Source organism: Gavia stellata, chromosome 5 (assembly GCF_030936135.1).
Source record: "Gavia stellata isolate bGavSte3 chromosome 5, bGavSte3.hap2, whole genome shotgun sequence".
Lineage (NCBI taxonomy): Eukaryota > Metazoa > Chordata > Aves > Gaviiformes > Gaviidae > Gavia > Gavia stellata.
The window spans coordinates 19229513-19250731 of record NC_082598.1 but is presented as its reverse complement, the minus strand read 5'-3'; the positions used below and the strand labels follow the sequence as shown (position 1 = coordinate 19250731).

Sequence of the window (21219 nt, the reverse complement as noted above, 5' to 3'; positions counted from 1 at the left end):
TTTCCTTTCCACATAGTTTCTTATTCTTACTGCTTTACTTTTCAGTGCTAAGACTTGGAGATTCACAAAGTCTATATGTGGTTCTCCTAACTTAGAGAACTATCATGAGAAACAACAGGAAATGTCTACTGCTTTTTTGTAAGGAGGTAATCATCTTTGAAGTCAGTAGTCAGTTACATTAATTCAACTGGATGTTCTCAGGTTAATTTTTTTTTCTTTAAAAATTTTTCTGTAACTCAGCTGCGCAGGTAGAATTGGCCCCTAAAACTCATCAAACTCATAATCTCTGGCCCTTTCATTTTTTAGAAGGGATCACACGTCTCCCTTCTTCTGTGAAAGCAGAAAACAAAACACTGATTATGACTGACACCACTTCTTGCTGGGTGGCTTTCTGCATGCAGGCTGGCACATTCAGCGGTGGAGTAGAAGGGCCTCTGATCCCAAGAGTGGAGAACTCAGGAACACAGGGTAGCCTGGACCTACTGTCTGAAAGGACAATGTAGACTGACAGGTTTCTCCATTTTAATAGTCTCCCTGATACTGTTTATTAACAATAAATAAGGCCTCTTTCCCTGTTATAGTATGATTTTTTTGCATTATATTAGGATTATTGTTTCTGTAATGCCTGCAAAACAATATGGGTCAAAGTTCCCATCCTGGGATCATATTAAGCCTTGAAATATTGTGAACATCTGGCCATGCTTCATTATTTGAGAAAAAGAAGAAAAAATTGAGAAAAAGATAAAAATAAATAGGAATAAACTCAAGGAGAAAATAGAAGTCAGAGATGAGAATGAGTTAAGAGGAACATGTCAGAGCCTTGAAAGGAGAAGATTATATGGAATAACTAGAAATTGAAAAGAGGAAACAAAATGTTAATTTTCTTTTAAAAGGAATAAAACTTAACATGAAAATGTATTGAATAATTATTTTATAATATAAGGCAAAGGTAATTACATATTTGGAAGGTGAAAATTTGGGATAGTGTATTTGGTTTGATTTATTTTTATTGAGAGCATATATAAATAATACAGAACTCATGACATTCTGTTATTAAATACCCAGAAGAGCAAAATCAAAGAATATTGTTGCTTATGTATTGCCTAAATATAACCTAAAATTAACTGAAGTACACATGTGATTTTTTTGAATGAACAAAACCATGCAGATTCTAGAGTCCTGCCTATATGGAAAAATCTGTGACTCCAATTAGTGATTCCAATTCTGTACAGACAGCCTTCAAAGAAAAACAAAAAAAGCTGATAGTAAGTTGGAGATTACATTTTTCTTTCTCTACTTGGTAGTCCATAAACAATAGATTGCTAATGTTACAATTTGTTATTATGCTGATTTAAAATGATAATCATTTTCTGAACAAAAATAAAAGTTTCTGAGCTTCTCAAAAGTTAGTAAATGTAATTTCTAATGGAAAGAGTTAAGCAACCTAAGATGAGAGGTCGATATCAGACATCATTTATGAGATTGTTTTTAGTGTTAGATCATATGTGTTTCTTTAGTAATACGGGTGTCTAAAATTATTTTTTCTGAGACTTCACTTTATTCTAGTGCCCTGTATACCAGTGGACAGGATTTAGTTAAATTATTAGGATGGGCACAAGAATGAGCATTTAGGCCTAACCTTATAATATTTATGCGTGTGCTGCATAAATATTCTTCAGAGTCTTTTCTTCACACTCAGTATCTTCTTGGTAATCACATTAATAAACACAGGACAATTAGTTTTATACAGACTATCCAATAAATCAGCTGGGATCATAAGCCTCTTTTTCTTTTTCCCCAGATGTGTAGCCTGGGCAAGATCTTCCCAGGAGCTGTGGAAAATGCTTAATTCCCATTCACATATATGAGAGTTTGGGGTTCAGCGCTTCTAGGTTCACATCCTTAGACAGTAAAGCACTGTTTCGTTTCTCAGTCAATAAATAATACATTCTTCCTGGCTACGGAACAGGGGTTTAGGCAGTGCATGCCTCCTTGACAGCACTATATTTTGCTAGCTGGAGGCACCGATCTTGCTGTTGTGTATTTCTTTAATTTCCATTCTCATTTCCACTGAAGATTCTAATTAGATTCTGGTGATGCTTAAGAAGAGGAAGGGACAGCGTTTCTCTGAATGTTATTCTTTCTAATGCAGAAGGCAGTAGTTTTCTGATGTGCAGCATTTAGCACATGTGAAAACAGCTGTCTGTCTTTAGCAAACTGTCATTTGCCAAACTTAACAAAAATTGTGCAAAGAGAAGCTGGGGAAGGGCTGCGAAGCTGGGGGAGAATCACAAAGCCTGGATCTGGAAGCACTGGAGTGCAGCCTGCTGATAGCAGCGTGCTCCCTAGTGCAAGTTTCCAGGGAGCGTTTCTGCTTGGCTCTGACACAGCCAAGTCTCCAGCTCCAACACAGATGTTCCTCCAGCAGCTCTGAAGTAACGCTGCTCGCAGGATACAATGTCATACCCAGGGGTTCCTGGTCCACCTCAGCCTTCTAAGAGGACTCGCTACTGATGAAATCAAATGCTTAGAGAAGCATGAGATGCAGGGTTTATTCAATATTTTGTCTCAGCTAGAGTGGCTGGTGAATTGCCACAGCTCAGTCCAGTGCTGCTTTACACCACTGCAACTTTCTTCAAAGCAAACTCTTGGTAAAATCCTCTAATTTCCCTCTGATTGTGAACTGGTGTGAAGACTGGAATGATTTGCCTGTTGGAAGAATGTTGACTCTCGAGTGGGAGTCGGAGGGACTGCAAACAGTGGGTATTGTTGTGATTATATTTGCATCTCTGAAGCTGCTTCATTTGCTGGGACTCATTGATTTTTCAGAAGGTAAAGTGGTCACTCGCAGTTTGTGCTGTTTCTAGGTGTGGTGTCTGATCTGCTAAAATAGACTTAGAGAGCATCAGGTTTAAAATCTGTGAAATGAAAAGACTTGAAAAGTGGAAATAGCATTCAGACTAAAAATCCTGGTTTGCTTCTGTTGGTTTTAATTTGTTATTGTAAAACAGAAGTAGATGCTAGCGTAAGATTTGTATTTTACAATTAATTGCCCACTGTCTGTGAGTGGATGTTGATTAGAAAGACTGAAAACAGTGAACATAATGCCTATCTGTCAGTTGCCTTTGAAAGCTGTTCACTGCTACAAAACTTGATAGATTAAGTGGGTCTTAGTTCAGTTCACGTTTATAACATGTTTTGCTCTTCTGATTTATGATGCAATTAGAGCTTTGTTTTTTATCATTATTTGTGTGTTAAAAATGTCTTTCATAGATAAATGCAAAACACAGTTACTACAGGATAAGCTTTAGGATCAAGTCTGCTCGACACCTTTCAAAAAAAAGTCATAGATGCCAACATTAAATGTGGGTATTTTAAATATATATAATGAATATATGTTTTAAAATTCCTGTTTGCTTGCTCAGATTCTGTCTGCTCTCTACTATATGGGTCATATCATTTCATCTCCTCTCAAAGAGGGCTTCACATTAATTTTAACAGGATTTTTGTTTCTATACAAAGTAAGGGGTTTTCACATTTTATAGAAATAGGCTATTTCAGTTCACTTATTAATGAGATCTTTTGTTGTCAACTTTTCAACTTTTTAACAAAATGTCTTGTGTGGACTGCTGTAGTAAACAAAACTATTCATTCACTGAAGCCCTTGCTTAAAAAGTACTGCTTTTGCCGGTATGTTTGTACATGTGAACCCAAACCAATCCTTTTTGCTGTGTAACTGCTTTCAGTCAGAATCACACAGCCAAGGAGAGCACTCCAGTTTTCTGAAACATTAACTTTTCATCACGGAATAGAATCTTTGATGGATGTAGATTCACATCATCACCTCATAAAATTGTTCAGCTGATAAAATGTGAAATCTTTAACACAGCACTTTTATAGTTACTGCACTATTGAAATAAACCATCCTTAAAACCGTATGTGGTGAGAATGTATAACATTTGCTGTGCTACTATATAATGCATTGGTTATGGAACTGTAAAATTACTTTTGAATTCTAAACAAATTAGTAATTTTTCTCTCATAACAGTGCTTGCTTTTTGGGGTTTTTTATGCTCTGCATGTGTAGCATTTTTAACATCTAAAAAGTCCTCTTACTATATATGTGTTAGCTTAAACTTTATAACACATAGTAACAGATAGGAAAAAAAGATTAAAATGCAATATTGGTTTTTAGCATATATACAGTTACAACCCTTTCTTGTTTTCTCACAGTATGATACTGCCATTAAGTCTGTGGGAAAATGTTTCATGTAATTTCAACTATATTAAATCACTTTTTTAAAAAAATCCCCCTGTAGAAATTATACTGATTTTAATATAAATAGTAAGTTCAAGACAATATATCAATTGAAGTGTAACTTTTTGTTTTAATGCACCCATTAGTGCCATGGCATTTCCTCACATGATAGTTTCACTCAAAAGTACCTAGCAACGTAAAACTGATCTCTAAATGTAAAAAAATTACATGTAGTACAGTGGATATATGTATAACATCCGCAGTGTGAATAGCTCCAGTGACTCCAGTTCCCCTAAGGCTGATCTGTGCTATTTAACTCTTCCACGTTTGGGTACTGCCGTTACTATTAAACAAGAATTCTGCCCCAAATGATTAAGGAATATTTTATTGGGTATTTAGAACTAATGGTTTGTTGTTCTCCTACGGAATGCAAAGACAGGTTTCTGTTGATATACAAGGAGGACGGTATTTGCATGGCCAGTGTTGATCCTGAAAACAAAATGAGCAATGAGCCCTCCCCATCTATCCCATGGAGACAGGGCATGAGCCATACGTCGAAACAACTCTTTTCCTGTAGTTAGGCTTTCTGATGCCTTAACATGCTTGTCTTAATATCCTGGCTATATTGACTTATTTTGAAAATATCACTGAAAGACAGGGCAGCATGCTTGTCCTGACATTTGCCAACACAGGATGGAGAAGACATCTAAATGGCAAATCCTTAGTTGCAAACTTGTTACAACTCCACTTCTTTTAGTGAGGTTGTGATACATCATGGCAGTTTCTACCAGCAAAGCGACTTGTCTAAGCCCAAACCAAGTGTCAGCAGCAGAAATGTGAGCAGAACTAAGGTGATCCACAAAAGCATCATGGACTGCGTAACTGGAGTGTTTCCATCCTTTCAGTTCACTTTTCCTCTCTCTCCACAGAAGTGTAGAGGTAGCTTCAGCTTCACTACTCCTTAATCTGTTGGTACTGTGAAAATGCAATAGCTTGTTTGTTTTTCAGTCATTTATAGTGATATATAAAATACTCTACATTTTGTATTCCAGGCACTTTCAGTATTATTTTTAAAAAGAACAAAGAAAAAACAATAGTACACTCAGAGAAAAATTTCTTCTTTAACACAGCTACTGGAAGGGTATGTATGGCTTCTTCGCCATGTACAGTCATTTATCCTGCAAAAATGGACTTGCGGTTGAACAAGCAAAGAGGTGGCTCACCCACTGTGCTATGATGGAAAACCACCCTTCTTTACTTTACATAGTAAAGGAGTTATGGTGGAGAAGAGCTTGACTTGCCCTTGCTACTCCATGGGCAAGTAGGAGAATCCAGGCAATCTGCTTAGGTTTATTACAGTGTTCAACATTGGGCAGGACTGGGAACCTCATTTGATTCTGTGTCCCAGACTAGGGACTATGTTCTTCTACCTCATCCATCCTCCACTTTCCAATAAGCAGGAAAGAGAGACCAGAATGAGGAGAAAGCTGGCCTCACTGGAGCCAGCAAGATATTTCACTTATAAGGACAGAATTGAATCAATACCACTTTTAACTGGAAGAGAATGAAACAGTCCTTTCCCTCTCCTTCCATTACTTTGAAAGTGGTTTGACACTGATCAATATCTTCCCTCCAGCTTCCTTGCATGAAACTTTTGCTGCTGGGCAGCTTCCCTCCAAAGCTTTTGTTTTGTTACTCAGCTGCAAGGGGGGGGAGAGGAGGGCAATCAGAACTGAAGCAAAGGATCAGAGCAGTAAACTAGCAGCACCAGGCTTAGAGGGAATTCATCCACCAGAAAGTTGGAGGGGAGAGACTGGCAAAATGAAGGATACACTTCGCATTTGTGTGTCCACAATATCTGTCGAGTGGTAGCTATATGGAGACATTATGTAAATATGTGTAAGCAACTTTGTAAACATCAGGGGACTGCATAAATCAAAGTCTTTAAAAACACAAAATTTGTGCCTCTTTCTTCATCATGCACTGATTATGTTTTGAAGTATAACACCTCATATAGAAGTGTTTTTCTTTTGCTTGTGGATATAATCAACCAGTGTTGTAATCTATTCTCGACCCTGCAATTCCTCCCCTTTCCTTCCACTAATTTCTAACAGTTTCCGGAAATTGTTGTTATCTTTCAAATGCTTATTCAGATGTAAATTTCATGTCTGATAGAAGAATGTCCCACAAACTCAAAATCTTTTGGCTAGTAGGACACACTGGTCCCTACATGCCTTTCAACTCAATAGGCCATTAAGGCTACGTAGGAATATTTGATCCTTAGTTTCTCTTACTGCAATGTAAAGCAAGGAGCAGTTCACTTATGGTTATCAATAAACATATTTGGCTGTAAAGTCAGCCTTGAGAGTAAACAGAGTAATTTGTTGCTTCGGTTAGAATTTGGAAATTGAGGAAAGGGGGTATGTATTTTCTTTAAATAGAGTTAGTTTTCTGTCTTAGGATATATCTGCTCTTTGCATGTACAGAAAGACCTTTTTTTTTTTTCTTTCTAATCTAATTTGGACTAGCAGAAGCCACCTGAGTCCAGAAATCATGTTAGTGCATTTGAGTTTATTTGTTCTGTCACACTAACATTCTAAAACGTGGCCTCTTTTGTAGCTCAGATACTTAAAAGCATGGAGAGGATAAGATTAGGTCTGTCTGCAGACATCTGTGTTAACACGTTGTTAGTTACCCTTACGGCTTAGCAAAACCAGTAAGATTTAAAGTATTGTCTCAAGTGCAGTATGAGTCCCCCCCTTAGAAAATTAATTATATGGGGAACGACATATTGCTGACAAATTCTCTATTGCTTCGTACTTTTCTAAGAAAAAGAACGCCAAAAAAGCAAGGGAGTTTTCTCCTTGTCTACATGTGGCTGATAAGAATTATCTGAATTTGAATGGTGGCTGTACTACAAGTACAGCTTCCAGCAGACTCTCCTGTGGTGCTCCCTCTCCTGTATCACCTTTCTCAGCCAAATGGGATGCAATGGAGCATAACTCCACAATAAACAGAAAGATAGGCAATATACCATAGAGCAGTACATGTCCCCTTGCCTTTTCTCAGCAGCTGCTTATAACACCTGATTAGTATCCGCTATCAGTAAGCTGTTTAGTTTTCACATGGTGAAATGTCCACTTCCTACTTGTCTTTTTTTCCTCTCCAGAGACACTTGTAGGATTGAGGGAATGACTTTCTTCTGAGTAAGCCAGTATCACCTGCCTCAAAAAATTCTGTTCATGGGTGCTGATGTCCCAGTGCCAATTCATGGCGTCAAGGTACATAGTAGTGTTAGGTTTCCTACGATCATCAGTGACTCTTTCACACCAGAAATGACAACCAATAATTCCTTCAGCATCAAATATATTAGCACCTGTGCACATAGACTTTATTTGCTGAATATGGCCAGATGAAAAGTGCTAAGGTTCAAACATTACCTTTCCAGAAGCATAACTCTTCCCCTCAGAGGTGAACAAAGTGGATTACCTTTTTCCTCTGAGTGTTTCCCCAACTCTCTTGTAAATCTTGACAGAGATTCTGGATTCAAGGTCACTATGGGAAAGTCAGTCTATAGAATCACCTATAGATTGTTACTTCAGACCAAATGCAAAACTGCATTAAGTTGCTGCTTTAAATCCAATCTCAAATTATTGTAAAAATTGAGGTGCGAATTTCAATATGCTCATTTATAAGGACGTGTCTTCTTGGATGTGTATGTTTTGGTTATGCTTATATTGGGTGCAAGACAGGCTGAAACTTACTGAAATGTGTAACCATCTATTACATCTAGCTCAGGGTTGTTGAAGATGTTCTATTTACTCTTCACCTTCCCTCAAAAACTAGGTTTTTCCAGGCTTGGGAGCACAATTTTGTTTGGGAAGCACCATCTTGACTAACCTTGTGTAAGACTGTAATCTTAACATAGTTATAGTGAAACTGAAGATTTTGTTTTGTTTTGCTTCTACTTTAGTGGCTTTCCTACCTGGACCTAATGATAAGATGCACAAATGACATACAACTGTAAAGTAATGTGCTTGATAAAAAAGAGCAAAAATCATTCTTTCATGTCAAAATCAGGGAAATCATGCATCAGTCTAAACATTTGCTTTTACCAAACGATGAATTAAATGGGACAATTTACTTAAGAATTTTAAGGAAGGCCTTATTGATTTATTGAGATCTTTTCATCAACTTCTGTGGACTTCTCCAGGTGTTTTTTAACATCCAGAACATCTGAATCACTAAGGAATTGGTCATTTTAGATCCATACCAGTCTGAATTCAAAGTTACGATATTGACCGTGTGAAAAGTGGAAAGAAATATTTAAGAGATCTTAAAAATATTGGTAGGAACCAGGAAGACCTCTGTAAGGACAACTTATGTGCTCTCTCTTCATGTGAAAGTTCACAGAGAGATCAGGCATTACGAATTTTCTGGACTGCTTAGATAAAACATTTCTTTTTAGTATGCATTCACCCACAGTACTAAAACTTTACTCTCTGGCTCAAGATCAGACAGTATATTTGCATCCTAATTTGGGGAGGGTCCCTTTTGGCCACACTTTTCTGCAGGAACCCTGCCCCTCAATCATTAGATCCTCCACTTCAACTTTTAGCTTCCTAGTCTTGGTATTTTTCCAGAAAACGTTCTTAGTGATAGCCATTTTAGCCTGAAGGATTGACTAATTGCAAGCAGGTAGGGAAGCTTCTCCTTGTATTCATCTTTGCAAAGCCATAGTTACTTTAAAGCATTATTTGAACTTTCTTCAAGAGATGCTGAGTATTCATCTTAAGCAGATCATTCATTCAAAGTTGTCTGGGTTTTTACTACATTTGCCTCCATACTAGATGAGATGCCCCTTTCTCAGGATCATTTTACTGTCATTGTTCAATTACATTATGAGCACTTGTGTTGCGTACAAATACATTTGAGAAACAACTGAAGTAAAATGTATTTGAATTAGCACTCAGAGAAGGAAAACAGAGTACTAGGTTTTATCAGGATGTACTACATGTATGAAAAACACTTCAAATAAAGGTATGTAACGTTTATTTGATACCTGTAGCAAAGTCTGCATCTAACCAGTGTGCATCCCAGAGCATGGATACCGGGAGCTTCCTACCGAATGCCCTGCTTACGCATTTTCCCTCTGCACTCTGCCACTGCTTCAGGCTCAAGGTGCTTTTAAAATGTAGCTCCATATAAAAGGATTCATATTATGATGACAGAAATTCAGTATGACAAAGTATGCTTCTGAAAAATAACTACACTCAGTCAGCTGAGTATAGGTGAGGAGAGAAAAGCATTGCTTAATCACTGATGTACTTTCAGGCTGAGAATCTACAAGGCTTTACAGTTAGAATATGATATTTGCAAAGACATAAATGATTCTTGCCTAAAGTGACATTATAGAACAACATTAAATATGAGCAATGGTGGAATGACTGAATGAAAAAAAACATCCATAATAGTGCACTGATGTAGAAATAAAGTAGTCACCTTTGGTCTCTTGACTTCTTAAATTATTTATTCCATGTTTGAAGCAGTTTTTGACCAGAATTCTTTGACCTTTGATATTAATGAGACGTGGGAGATACTCAGTGAATTTTGTAGGGATATATATTCAGATTACATGCAGACCTATATGAAACATCAAGATGTACAAAGCAGTTGAATCTGTTCCATGTAATGTGAAAATAATAACACAATTTAAAGCCATTATGCTATAATTTCATAATCTGGTATGTATTTCAGCTCATAATAAAAATGCTTATGGAATTACCTTTGGGAAAAATTGCAAAAGCAGCCATAAACCTGGTTTTGCAGTCTCAACTGGACACTTAATGCTGTATAACTGCTTCATGTTACTGTAGCAGTATAAAGAAGCACAAATCAGGCTCTTCAGTTTATAGAAATGTAATATGCCTTTCCAAAGTCTGTAGTCTATGAACTTTAGAAATACCCTAACAGTAAATTGAGTGCATGTGTGTACATTTGTTGAAGAGAGAGAAATAACCTAAAATTAACATTTTGTGTACCAAATTTTAACACTAAGTAACTTTTAGTGGCTATGGTATCCCAAGGGGACAACTGTATAATGGAAGGTCTGACACTGGTGCAAGTAGGTCACTTTTAATGTTAAATTTTTTTTTTTTAAATTGTCATTACTGATTAATTCATTATTTGTCTGTAAAATATGTTACTGCTGAATAGTCTGTATTTCCATATTAAAATGGCAGGCTTTTGTGCAGATTGATTATTTTGCATTTACTTGTAAGTAGATGGATGGATTCCGTATGTGCATTTGCCTGATATTTTGATATGTATACAGATGAACAGACCTTGAATATTTCTGATAGACATCTGCCCATATTTTGGGTACAGTTTATTTTCAGCCTTCCACTAATCACTTAAGAAAGAATGAGTTATGTCATATGAAGCAAATCATTGTTCAGACAACAGGGCTTTCGAAAGTTAGAAGGAGGGATATTGATCGAAGTTCACTGAAATGAATCAAACCAAAATGAAGTGCAACAGTTCGGTGACTGTTTCATGATGCTCCCAAAGGTGGTTTATTCCTTACAGATAGAACTGCTGGGTTTGGAGTGGGAGAGTGAAATTAGAGGAATTAAAGGAGAGAAATGATGGTTGAAAAGTAAGGGGGGAAAAAAAGTCTTGTTTGCTTAGTGACCTATCATCAAGAGAATAAGTAGCGAGGTAAGGAGGGCCTCAAAAAAAATTAAAATAGAATAATTAGGAAAGTAAATAGAAAGGCTCATGAGTTTCAGTGGAATAGATTTTTGTCGTGTGTCAATCATATTACATTCGAGCATGTACTCTTGTGTAAGGAGAGGAAACGTAGCATTCCATGCTCAAAAACAGATTATATGCCCCTGTGATCTAATGGGGGACGCTTTACTAAGTTGTGACTCTCCAGATATCCACAGTGACAGAAGCACTCGTTTCAGCCTAGCTATATCTGAAAAATGCAGCCATAATATTTAACCTGTGTACTAGCAGTTTGATTTCTATCCTTCTTGTACTGTAAATTCTTTAGATTCCTTTGTTTCTCAATAAAAGGTAGAGTTCTAGATTCTACATGTCATAGTGAAATTTGAGCTAAGGCAAACGGTAGGTCGGCATCTCCCTTGCAAAGTTATATTTATGAAGTAATAACCAGAATTCCTCCCTCTGAGATGGCAACAGAAGGATATTCCACTTGATCTGAAATATCACTCATAGTGAAAGGTATCACTTTCAACAAGTAGACAACCAGTGGTACTGTTTACACTGAAATAGTTACTGCTAGTTATTTTTTACAAGAATATGTGTGATTATTATCCTTAGACTATTGGCTCATCTGCATTCAGCCTCTCCTTATATTTCTTCTGTATTTTGAGGGGTTTATAAGGTGCTTCATTATTTCTCTGTCAGATGGGTACCAATTATCAGCAATTTCAATTACATGGTTAGAAGAATCACAATTAAATAGTAAAAGAGCTCGGCTGGCATTTGGGAATCCCCATTATGATTCCTTTCCTTTGTCACCTTAGGATATCTTCTAGAAAAAGGTGAAAAATGTACTAGTTAACTCACTGACTTATGTGGGAGTAAATCGATTAAAAGTTGTTTCAGATGCTAGAGCAGTGAGGCCATATGAGTATTGAGGCACACATAGATAGATCACTTGTAATCTCACTGTCAAAACTAGGAGCCCAAGTTTGAAACCTGATCATGGTGAGCAATGGTGTTATAAATAGCTTCAATGTCTGGAGACTTTTTTAACAAAAAAGGCAGTCTGAATCCAACCAGAAATATGTTGGCACCCGTCAATACCCAAGACTTTATTTTTTACTACAAATAGTATCTACTTTCTTGTTGAAAAAGCAGGTAGTCTCATCTCAGATTACAATAGAAAGCTATTGTAAAATGAATTATAGTAAGGTTTTTATTGTAGCATAGTAAGTATCTTCTGTTGTGCTCCTATGTACTTTCTTCAACTATAAATGCTTCATATTACCTATTCTTTTTAAGACAAACCTTGGTGTTTCTTCTTTGTTTATTATGAGCAACATAATTTATTTGAACTCATATATATGTATAGAGAGGAATACACTGCTTTATGCTATATATAGCACATAGAATACATATATACACATATGCAGTGAAATATATATGGAAAATAATTTCATATTTCAATTCATGGTGTACTAAGTGCAAGTAGGTGGATTTGCAGTATTTCACAGACTGCAAATTTTAAAAAATTCTTTGCTGGTTTTATTTCCTTTGAAATATTTCAAAATACAGGCCCTATTTCTCAATTTCTTACTCACGTGAATAGTCTTTTAATACAACATATTTGTAATATGAATGTACTTTTAATTTCAGCACAAGATGCTATTTTCTTATTAAAGTGTGGAGACTTTCTACAGGATTCTGTTTTCCCAAACGTAAGAAATAGAATTCATTTTAATTTAAACTTGGAAAATAAATTACAAATAATAACTTGAAAATATTTTATAGTTTGGTGTTGCAGATAGACTCTTCCTTGTATTTCAATAGTAATACTGCAAATAAATTTTTTCTTTGTTATATTTCAATAATAAGTAATCTGATTTACATTGCTGAAAAAAAAATTGTTTCCAGTTCTTTCTCCCTCTGAGCAATTTTTCATCCTCATTACTGAAGTCACTAAATTGAGCCCAATCAATTAACTCACAATAATCGTTTGGGGATTGGATTCGACCCCTGATCCTCAGCTATATCAGAAAACTGTAACTTTTCTACTTGCTTTTCTCAGATGAACAAGTCTAATGCATTGTACTATATAAAATTCCAGCTGATTTCTTTGAAGGTTATACCTGTCCATCACTTTATTCTCTCAGCAGAATATTGTGCACAGAATAGCACATTCCAAACATAGCAATCAACACAAAAATATAGGCTGTTTTTATAAAAGTAGAGAACCTCAAAGTACTACCAATAAATGTATGCTTCACTGTGTACCCATATATTACCATGAATTTGTGCTTCTAGCTTTATTCCAAATGGAGAAGAAATTGCTGAAAATAGCATTATTAAAAGCTTTTATTCAGATCTCTTTTATCTGTGCTAGGTTAAACATGTATCTGATGGATGAATGCTTGAAGAGAAGCATCTGAAAAGTCATAATTAAGTAAAATCCTTAGTAACAAATTCTTGCTTTTATGAATTTTACTAAATTGTGCAATTTTGTATTATTTGTATAACCAGAGACAGTAGTTGCATCCATTCTATTGGTTATTATTTAAAAAGTAAAGCCAAAAGGCTTTACAGTTCAAGGGCTGTTTCTATTTGTACTGCTTCAGAAGCAGTCGGAGAGAAGGCTGGTGACTCAGGGAGCAGCAATCTCATTTCTGGTTCTCTACTGCTGAGAAGGAACAGGTAGCTGCAGGTCAATATTTACGGCAGCTCGCCTTTTCTTCACTGTGCGTGGCATCCTCATCAGGGACATCTGAAGGGAGATGAATAGACAGCAGGACAGAGCAGGTCCTTGGAGGCATCTTTGCCAGAGTTGAGGAGATGGCGACTGAACTAACGTTCGCATGCAGCAACATGCAAAGGCAAGCGGATATTTTCTGTGTGCTACGTAGGTCACAGCCAGGCCCAGAGGCGTTGCAATGGAAGCACAATTTGAATGCAGTTTTTAAGGAGGGCTTAGAAGTATCATGGGTTAGTTCATAAAGTGAGTTAAACACCTAAGGAACTCTCTCTACAACTACCTGAAAGGAGGTTGCAGAGAGGTGGGTGCTGGTGTTTTCTCCCAAGTGACTAGTGACAGAACAAGAGGAAATAGCCTCAAGCTGTGCCAGGGGAGATACAGACTGGATATTAGGAAAAATTTCTTTATTGAGAGATTGGTAACACAGTGGAATAGGCTGCCCAGGGAGGTGGTGGAGTCACCCTCCCTAGGGGTATTCAAGGAGCGTGTGGATGTGGCATTGTGGGACGTGCCTTGATGGGCATGGTGCTGTGTGGTGTGGGTGGTTTTTTGTGTGGTGGTTTTTGTGTGTGGGTGTTTTTTGGTTTGAGTTTTTTTGTTTTGTTTTGGTTTTTTTTTTATGGTTGGACTTGATGATCTTACAGGTCTTTTCCAACCTTAGTGATTCTGTGAACTGCAAGGAAGAAATCACAGCAGGGTTTGTCTGATGATGTTAGCAGTCTTTTAAGAGTAGATAAGATTAGAAGTAGAGTAGATAACATTATAAGATTATAAGTAGAATTACAACAGACTTCACAGGCTCAGGTCAAGAAAGCTATAGCTCTTGTTCATTTTTGCTCTTCTACTAAATGTATATATACGTATCTGTGCACATGTATATACAGACATGCAGACAAAAAACAGAAGAAACTCTGTTGGGGGAAAAAAACAAAACAAAACAAATTTGAACTGTTTAGGATTTTCTGTTGTTGCCATTTTCCCAGAGAAGTATAGTTTTTCTCATTTACACTATTGGATGATAAGTGAAAATTTGAAAAAGCAACTGCTTTCAAACAAAGGAGCCTATAGTTGGCAATGTGGGAATATAAAGAAAGATGCTTTGTTTTTTAGAAGTGTTGAACTACAAGAACTGTGGCGGACTTTGGAAGAATCTTTTCTGAAAATCAGGCGACCTCAATTCAAATTCCTAGATACTGATCTTTGTGACCCAGTTTAGACACCTACATCTGAAATGCAGTTTAAGTACTGTTGGTTCTTCACATACTATTGATCCTCAGCAGAAAATCTTTTTCTTTTTTGATGGTTTTAGGACTTTTAAGTTGTATGGTTGACCTCTTCAATGAGATGAATCTAGGCAGATCTAAAGTATGCCCTGGTACTTAATTTATCCAGGTTTTGGTGGTTTGGCGTGTAGCAGATTCAGATGGCCAGGAAGCTGCCTGGAAAGTACATTAAACTACTTCACACCAAGAAAAGAGTTTTTATAGACATGGTTTTTGAATAATCTCTCTCATTCTTATTTCAATAAAGACTAGTCTTACCTTGCAGGCAGTAAGAAGCATTATTTAACATCAAGTGATTCACAATGTATTACTACTGTACTACACAGTTGCACACTTCTGAGAAAAAATGAACTTAATAGTTTTATTATTTTAATCCTATTATAATTGAATTCATAAATTAGAGCATTACTCCTGCTTTTGAATGTATTTGAGGATGGTTAAAATAGTCTAATTCTAAAAATTAATGAAAAAAAGGTATTGTCTCTACTCGGATATTTTAAAAGATAAGTAATATCATTCATATTTTCTATTGCTTTCTTTGAAGTTGTGGTTGTCTTGCAAAATATTTCTCTGACTTGAAATCATAGTTCCTAAAAAATTATATAGAGGATTTTTGCTATAAGTCTTTCTTGCTCATTATGAAAAGGGGGAAGGAAGAATAAGTCAATAAGTTAGAATTGGGGTTTTGTTTATTTTCCTTTAGCGGTTATGGAGAGAAACTTTTCACAGAACTAAAACTCAAGAATTCGTGGAGGTGGTAGGAATGTGAATTGGCAGAATATGGTCAAGTTTCACCTGATTTAATCACAGAATCACTAAGTCTGGAAAAGACCTGTAAGATCATCAAGCCCAACCACCAGCTAACACCACCATGCCCACTAAACCATGTCCCACAATGCCACGTCCACACGTTCCTTGAACACCTCCAGTGATGGTGACGCCACTACCTCCCTGGGCAGCTTATTCCAGTGTCTCACCACTCTCTCAGTAAAGATATTTTTCCTAATATCCAGTCTAAACCTCCCCTCGCACAACTTGAGGCCATTTCCTCTAGTCCTGTCACTCATCACTTGGGAGAAGAGACCAACACCCACCTCTCTGCAACCTCCTTTCAGGTAACTGTAGAGAGCGATGAGGTCTCCCCTCAGCCTCCTCTTCTCCAGACTGAACAACCCCAGTTCCCTCAGCCGCTCCTCATAAGACTTGTGCTCCAGACCCCTCACCAGCTTCGTCGCCCTTCTCTGGACACGCTCCAGCACCTCAATGTCCTTCTTGTAGTGAGGGGCCCAAAACTGAACACAGTATTTGAGGTGCAGCCTCACCAGAGCTGAGTACAGGGGCCCGATCCCCTCCCTACTCCTGCTGGCCACACTGTTTCTGATACAGGCCGGGATGCCGTTGGCCTTCTTCGCCACCTGGGCACACTGCTGGCTCATCTTCAGCCGGCTGTCGACCAACACCCCCAGGTCCTTTTCTGCGGGGCAGCTTTCCAGCCACTCTGTCCCCAAGCCTGTAGCGTTGTCTGGGGTTGTTGTGACCCAAGTGCAGGACCCGGCACTTGGCCTTGTTGAACCTGATTATCTTATTTAATATCTGTTTTAATATTTGATAAATATTTTACATTTAAATCATGGTTTTCATTCCCAAAACTTGCAAAAATAGCAGGAGGAAAAAAGGAGGAAATGAAAGGAATTAATTTCAGATCCCTAGATTCCTATCCCATATGTATTCCTTTAATATAACTTTATTCTCTAGTCATCCTAAGTAGTTAGCACTTTTCAAGACGAGACTGTGGAAGGTTTAAAAGCGGAAAAAAGTACCAAACTCACTCTTTAAGCTGGGTTCCAGAAAAACTCCATAGTGGGCATTTCCTAGTGGAGAACACTTATGTGAGAACTCACCTCTTCTAAAATTTTCACCCATATCTGTCTGCCTAAATATAATAGTAGGGTGGAAAGTTCTTTGAAAATAATTCTACTAAGCTGGTACAGAAGTTAAGTTGCAGAGAACTGTTTAAAACCTCAGAGTAAGTCACAAATTGGATTTCTATAGTGCCTGAACTTCATGTTCTTCTATAAAGACCTCAACTGCACTCTGATTTTTTGTACAGCTATATATGCGTATGATTTCTCTCACGTTTTGGGTTTTTTCTAAAGAATAAACTTTCTGTTTCTGAAACATTTCTTTATTTTAATAACAGAGACCAACCTGGGTAATGTATAGTAGTTTCATGACAATTAAAATGAGTTCCTGACTGGTATGCTTTGGGGAAATCATTAATCTTCCTTGAATTACCATATCTTTAAATGTGTAAATGAGTACATGAGATACATGAGGTACATGAGATGAATCATGTAACATGATATTTTTAACAAAGTAAGGGGAACATATTCTATGAGTAGTGAAGAATGCAAATGTACTGCATATTTACCCTCCATAGTACTATGATTATGTTCTTGCAATAGATGTTGGGATTTTCTAAGAAACTATTTATTTCTGCAGATAATTTTTTATTTTAGTTGCAAATTTCTTTTACCCCCAAAAATGTGATTACAGTTTCAGCTAGCAGTCAGGTGCTTCAGCTTGTTTTGTGGAAGATAACTGACACTAAATGCTCAATAACTATATTCTATTTAATGTCTGTTAGTTCATCATGTGTTTAACACCAATCAGGTGTTTGTCATTCAACAGCAGGATAGAAGATAGAAAGCATCTCTGAAAGTGTTACTGAAAAATTAGAACTGAAAGCTTGCTTAGACATTTTCCTTCAATCACCACAGCCGTCATCCTGCAGTTCTCAGAAATGCCATGTTTGTCAACTGCAAACAAGAGGAGCATGGGAAAAACCTCTGAGTAGCTTAGTGATACCTTGTTTCTTGTATTCTATGCAAAGCAACACATTAAAGGCTAAGTTGTTATACTAAAGTTAGAGCTAAAATTAATATCAAAATAATCCGTTGCTTAATGTCATGGTATCAGATAGTGTTTTAATTTACTCAATAATTAGAAGCAGCATTTTTTGATGCTACATGTTTTAGTTTGTTTCTTTAGCCTTCTAGAAGTAGTAGGACATTAAAAAAATAAATAGCAAAAATGAATTGATAGGTTTGTGATCTACAACTGTTCCTGGAAGGGACAGAAAGGCTGGGCTGGGCTTAACTGGAGTCATTCTCCTTCAAAATTATTATGACTATATGATAAGGTACTGAATTATGAAGGTGTGGTATGCAGTGGAAGCGTAACAGGCTTAAAGGAGGAAAGCAGGACTCAGTAAGTGCATGTGTGTCAAAAGCATCACATGACAGTCCCATAGTTTATGGCCATACTTCAACGATCTATGTAAAATATAGAATTGAGCCAAAATGATCTGAAGATTTCTCACAGAACCCTTTAATGGTGATTTATTTGTTGTTGTACATTGTAATAAAAAATAACAAAAGCTTCTTGGAGCATGAATGATCTAAGTATTGTAAATGTTAGCCAGGAGGAAGATACATCACCAACACAATATTTGCACACAAATTCCTGAAACACCACTAGGGACTCCAATTAAAAAGTGCCACATAAAAAAGAGAAAGAAAACGATGACTAATTATTAATCTCCAGAACTAAACTGATTTAATTAGTTGAAAAATGAAGGTCATTGTCAAAGCTAACTGAAAAGGTACAACTTCTGTCAATATGTATTGGATTAGACTTTTCTGTTTTCTCTAAGCATTGAGTACTGCAGAGTGCTGCCTTATCTTCCTATAGCTATTCACTGGGTAGATCTACGAGGTGTCTTTGGACCCATTTAAAGCTATACCTTAGCACATTTTAACCTTTAGTCTAATACTGGCTCCATATGACACCCAGGCCACCGACCAGTGAACTGGGGGTACAACAGTGCCCGTGATGTGCATGGGACGTGTTACTCTGGAGAGAGATAACCTCTTTACTCCCCTTTTCCTATATGTATTTAAAATATGTGCAACACCATCTAACACTTCAGCATCAAAGCAAATTTCAGACAGCACAGACTGTTAAGAACATTTTCAGTGTAATTGAAATGAGCTTTAGGTTAAAAAACTTCTCTCTTACTATTCCTTCTGCAATATTATTTTAAATTAGGTTAATACACACTGAGGCATTTTACCTGTTACATGCAAATGAATGCAGTGAACCATATGCTGGTTATTTTTCTGAATAGCAATTTCATGTAAAAGCTATTTCTAACAAGAAAACATAATTGTAATAGTTTGCAGTATACATTCATACTATATAGCTACTTGGAGCCTGTCCTGCATTTTCTGCCAATTCCCATTTCCTCATGAAGAAACCTTGATGATAATTTTCATTGTTAAAGTCCCCAGGAGTTTAGCATACGTAAGAAACAGCAGAATGAGTCCTTCTCATTGTTATCAGCAAAACAATAATCTTCAGATAATATGAATAAATTACTGTTTTTCAAAGAGCATAAAGGTCAACTTCTACCTGTCTGTTTTTTACCGAGTGAAATTGTCTGCTTGCTACTGTTAGTTTAATAAGACCTATTAATAATGAAGAACTTTTCTTTGAGGAGAAAAAAATTAAATGTCAAAGGATTTTCAGTCTCCTTTTCAGATGATGCACAAATTTATCCATTCACAAAATTGTATTCTGAAAATGAGATATTTAATGCTGTAAAATATTAATTGTCTTTTGGTTTTTGTTTTGGTTTTTACTAGCACATCTATAGTAATTGTAAGATATCTTTATATAGTAATTGAAAGACATCTTTCGTTTAAGCCAATCCCTTAGGCAAAGTGCTGTGTCACAGTGGCCGACTATTATAGTAGCTGTGAAGAAATCTACCTTTCTGGGCAATTCATTTGTAGGAAAATCACCTCTTGGCTGCTTCTGCAACCTTTAATCTTTCCTGGGTCACAAGCTAGCATAGAAAAATAGCTCAGCAAAGGTAATTGGTTTTGCTAAGCTCTCCCAGCTGGAACAGAGGCTGCCACCCAGACTTTCAGCCATGCAGAGTACTAAGCACCGCAGTCCAGGAGCAATGTGGGTGAAACCACCTCTGTCAACTGTCAGTTCCCCTTGACAGGGACAAATTGGACAACATCCTGACCCTAAATTACCGTAGGGGAAGTTTGCAGAGAACGATGCGAGCAAATAGGCTCCAGTCCTTTCACAAGAGTTGGCAGCAGGCTGTCAGAGCTGGGCCACCTGGGGATAGCACAGCTCTACCTAACCCTCCGCGGAACCCTCTCTTCCACAGTAAAGTGGCATCCCAGGGGAGAAATGGCCTGGGCAACCGCCTTAGATGTGTCCTGGAAGCAGACAGCCAGTCTGATGAATAATTGAATCTTACTCCCTGCCGCTCTGTGGAAGACATTACTCATTTTTCCATCAGACTTTGCTACAAATTTGAACTGTTTCAACTGACTTGACTCCCATGGTCCAGTTAGCTCTTTTAATCATTGTCTATTCCCCTGTCTGTCGTCTCCAATAAAGCAAGCAGAATTTGTACTTTTACAATTCCTTCTCCATCATCTTCCTAAAATGCAGCTTAATTAACATTAATGTTTTCAGACTTGCCTTCATATTTTTAAAAGTCAGGCCTAAAGGTGGAAAGTGAATGTCAAGTGCCACTGAATGCGGCATTGCAAGGCAGTATAAAACAGTTCCCATTTCAGAGTACTGGAGAGCTAAATGTTAACGTAGTCTGTAGAGGCAAAAAAATTGCTAGGAACATCTGGTAAAGACTTTTCAGGAATCAGGTTTTTTGATCTCTTACGCTGTTCCAGATTTCAGAAGAGTAAATTCTTGCTGTGCTGGTTTCTCTACAGTGGTCCCCCAAAAATGGGTATTTGTCATACTTATATAATGCTTTGTATAAATTAATTGGTTACTGCATGTAGCAAAAATATATTCCATGAAGCTTAATATATGAGGAAAGTAAAGTGAAGCACTTCTCCTCTTCAGCAGCGTCAATCATTTTTGAAGGAATTTGCTTATAGTTTCTGTATGACACAGTGCATTTTCTATCAGGCTATTTGGAGAAAGGGTCCAAGATTTTCTGCATGTCGTAACTCTAACTATTGATTTGTTTTCTCTGGGCTGCTGGCTATAACTCTTCATCTGTGCATTTAGTCTGTAGTAGTTCAAATGCTAAGCAAAAAATACTCTTCTGTTATATTTACTGCCTGGCTGCTAAATGCTCA

At 37.0% G+C, this 21219-nt stretch overlaps 1 protein-coding gene across 4 annotated transcripts in view; it reads left to right on the top strand.

Annotated features, from left to right (window-relative positions):
* The window catches only part of KCNIP4 (potassium voltage-gated channel interacting protein 4), a 361068-nt gene that overhangs the window by 236101 nt on the left and 103748 nt on the right, over nt 1–21219 (top strand). For 2 of the 4 annotated variants that reach the window (XM_059817594.1, XM_059817593.1), the window contains exon 1: nt 2721–2832. The exons of the other annotated variants lie outside the window; for them this stretch is intronic. In XM_059817594.1, the coding sequence (XP_059673577.1) occupies nt 2721–2832 (112 nt within the window). Of the gene's footprint in view, nt 1–2720; nt 2833–21219 lie in introns of those variants that run through there. 4 annotated transcript variants of the gene reach the window in all.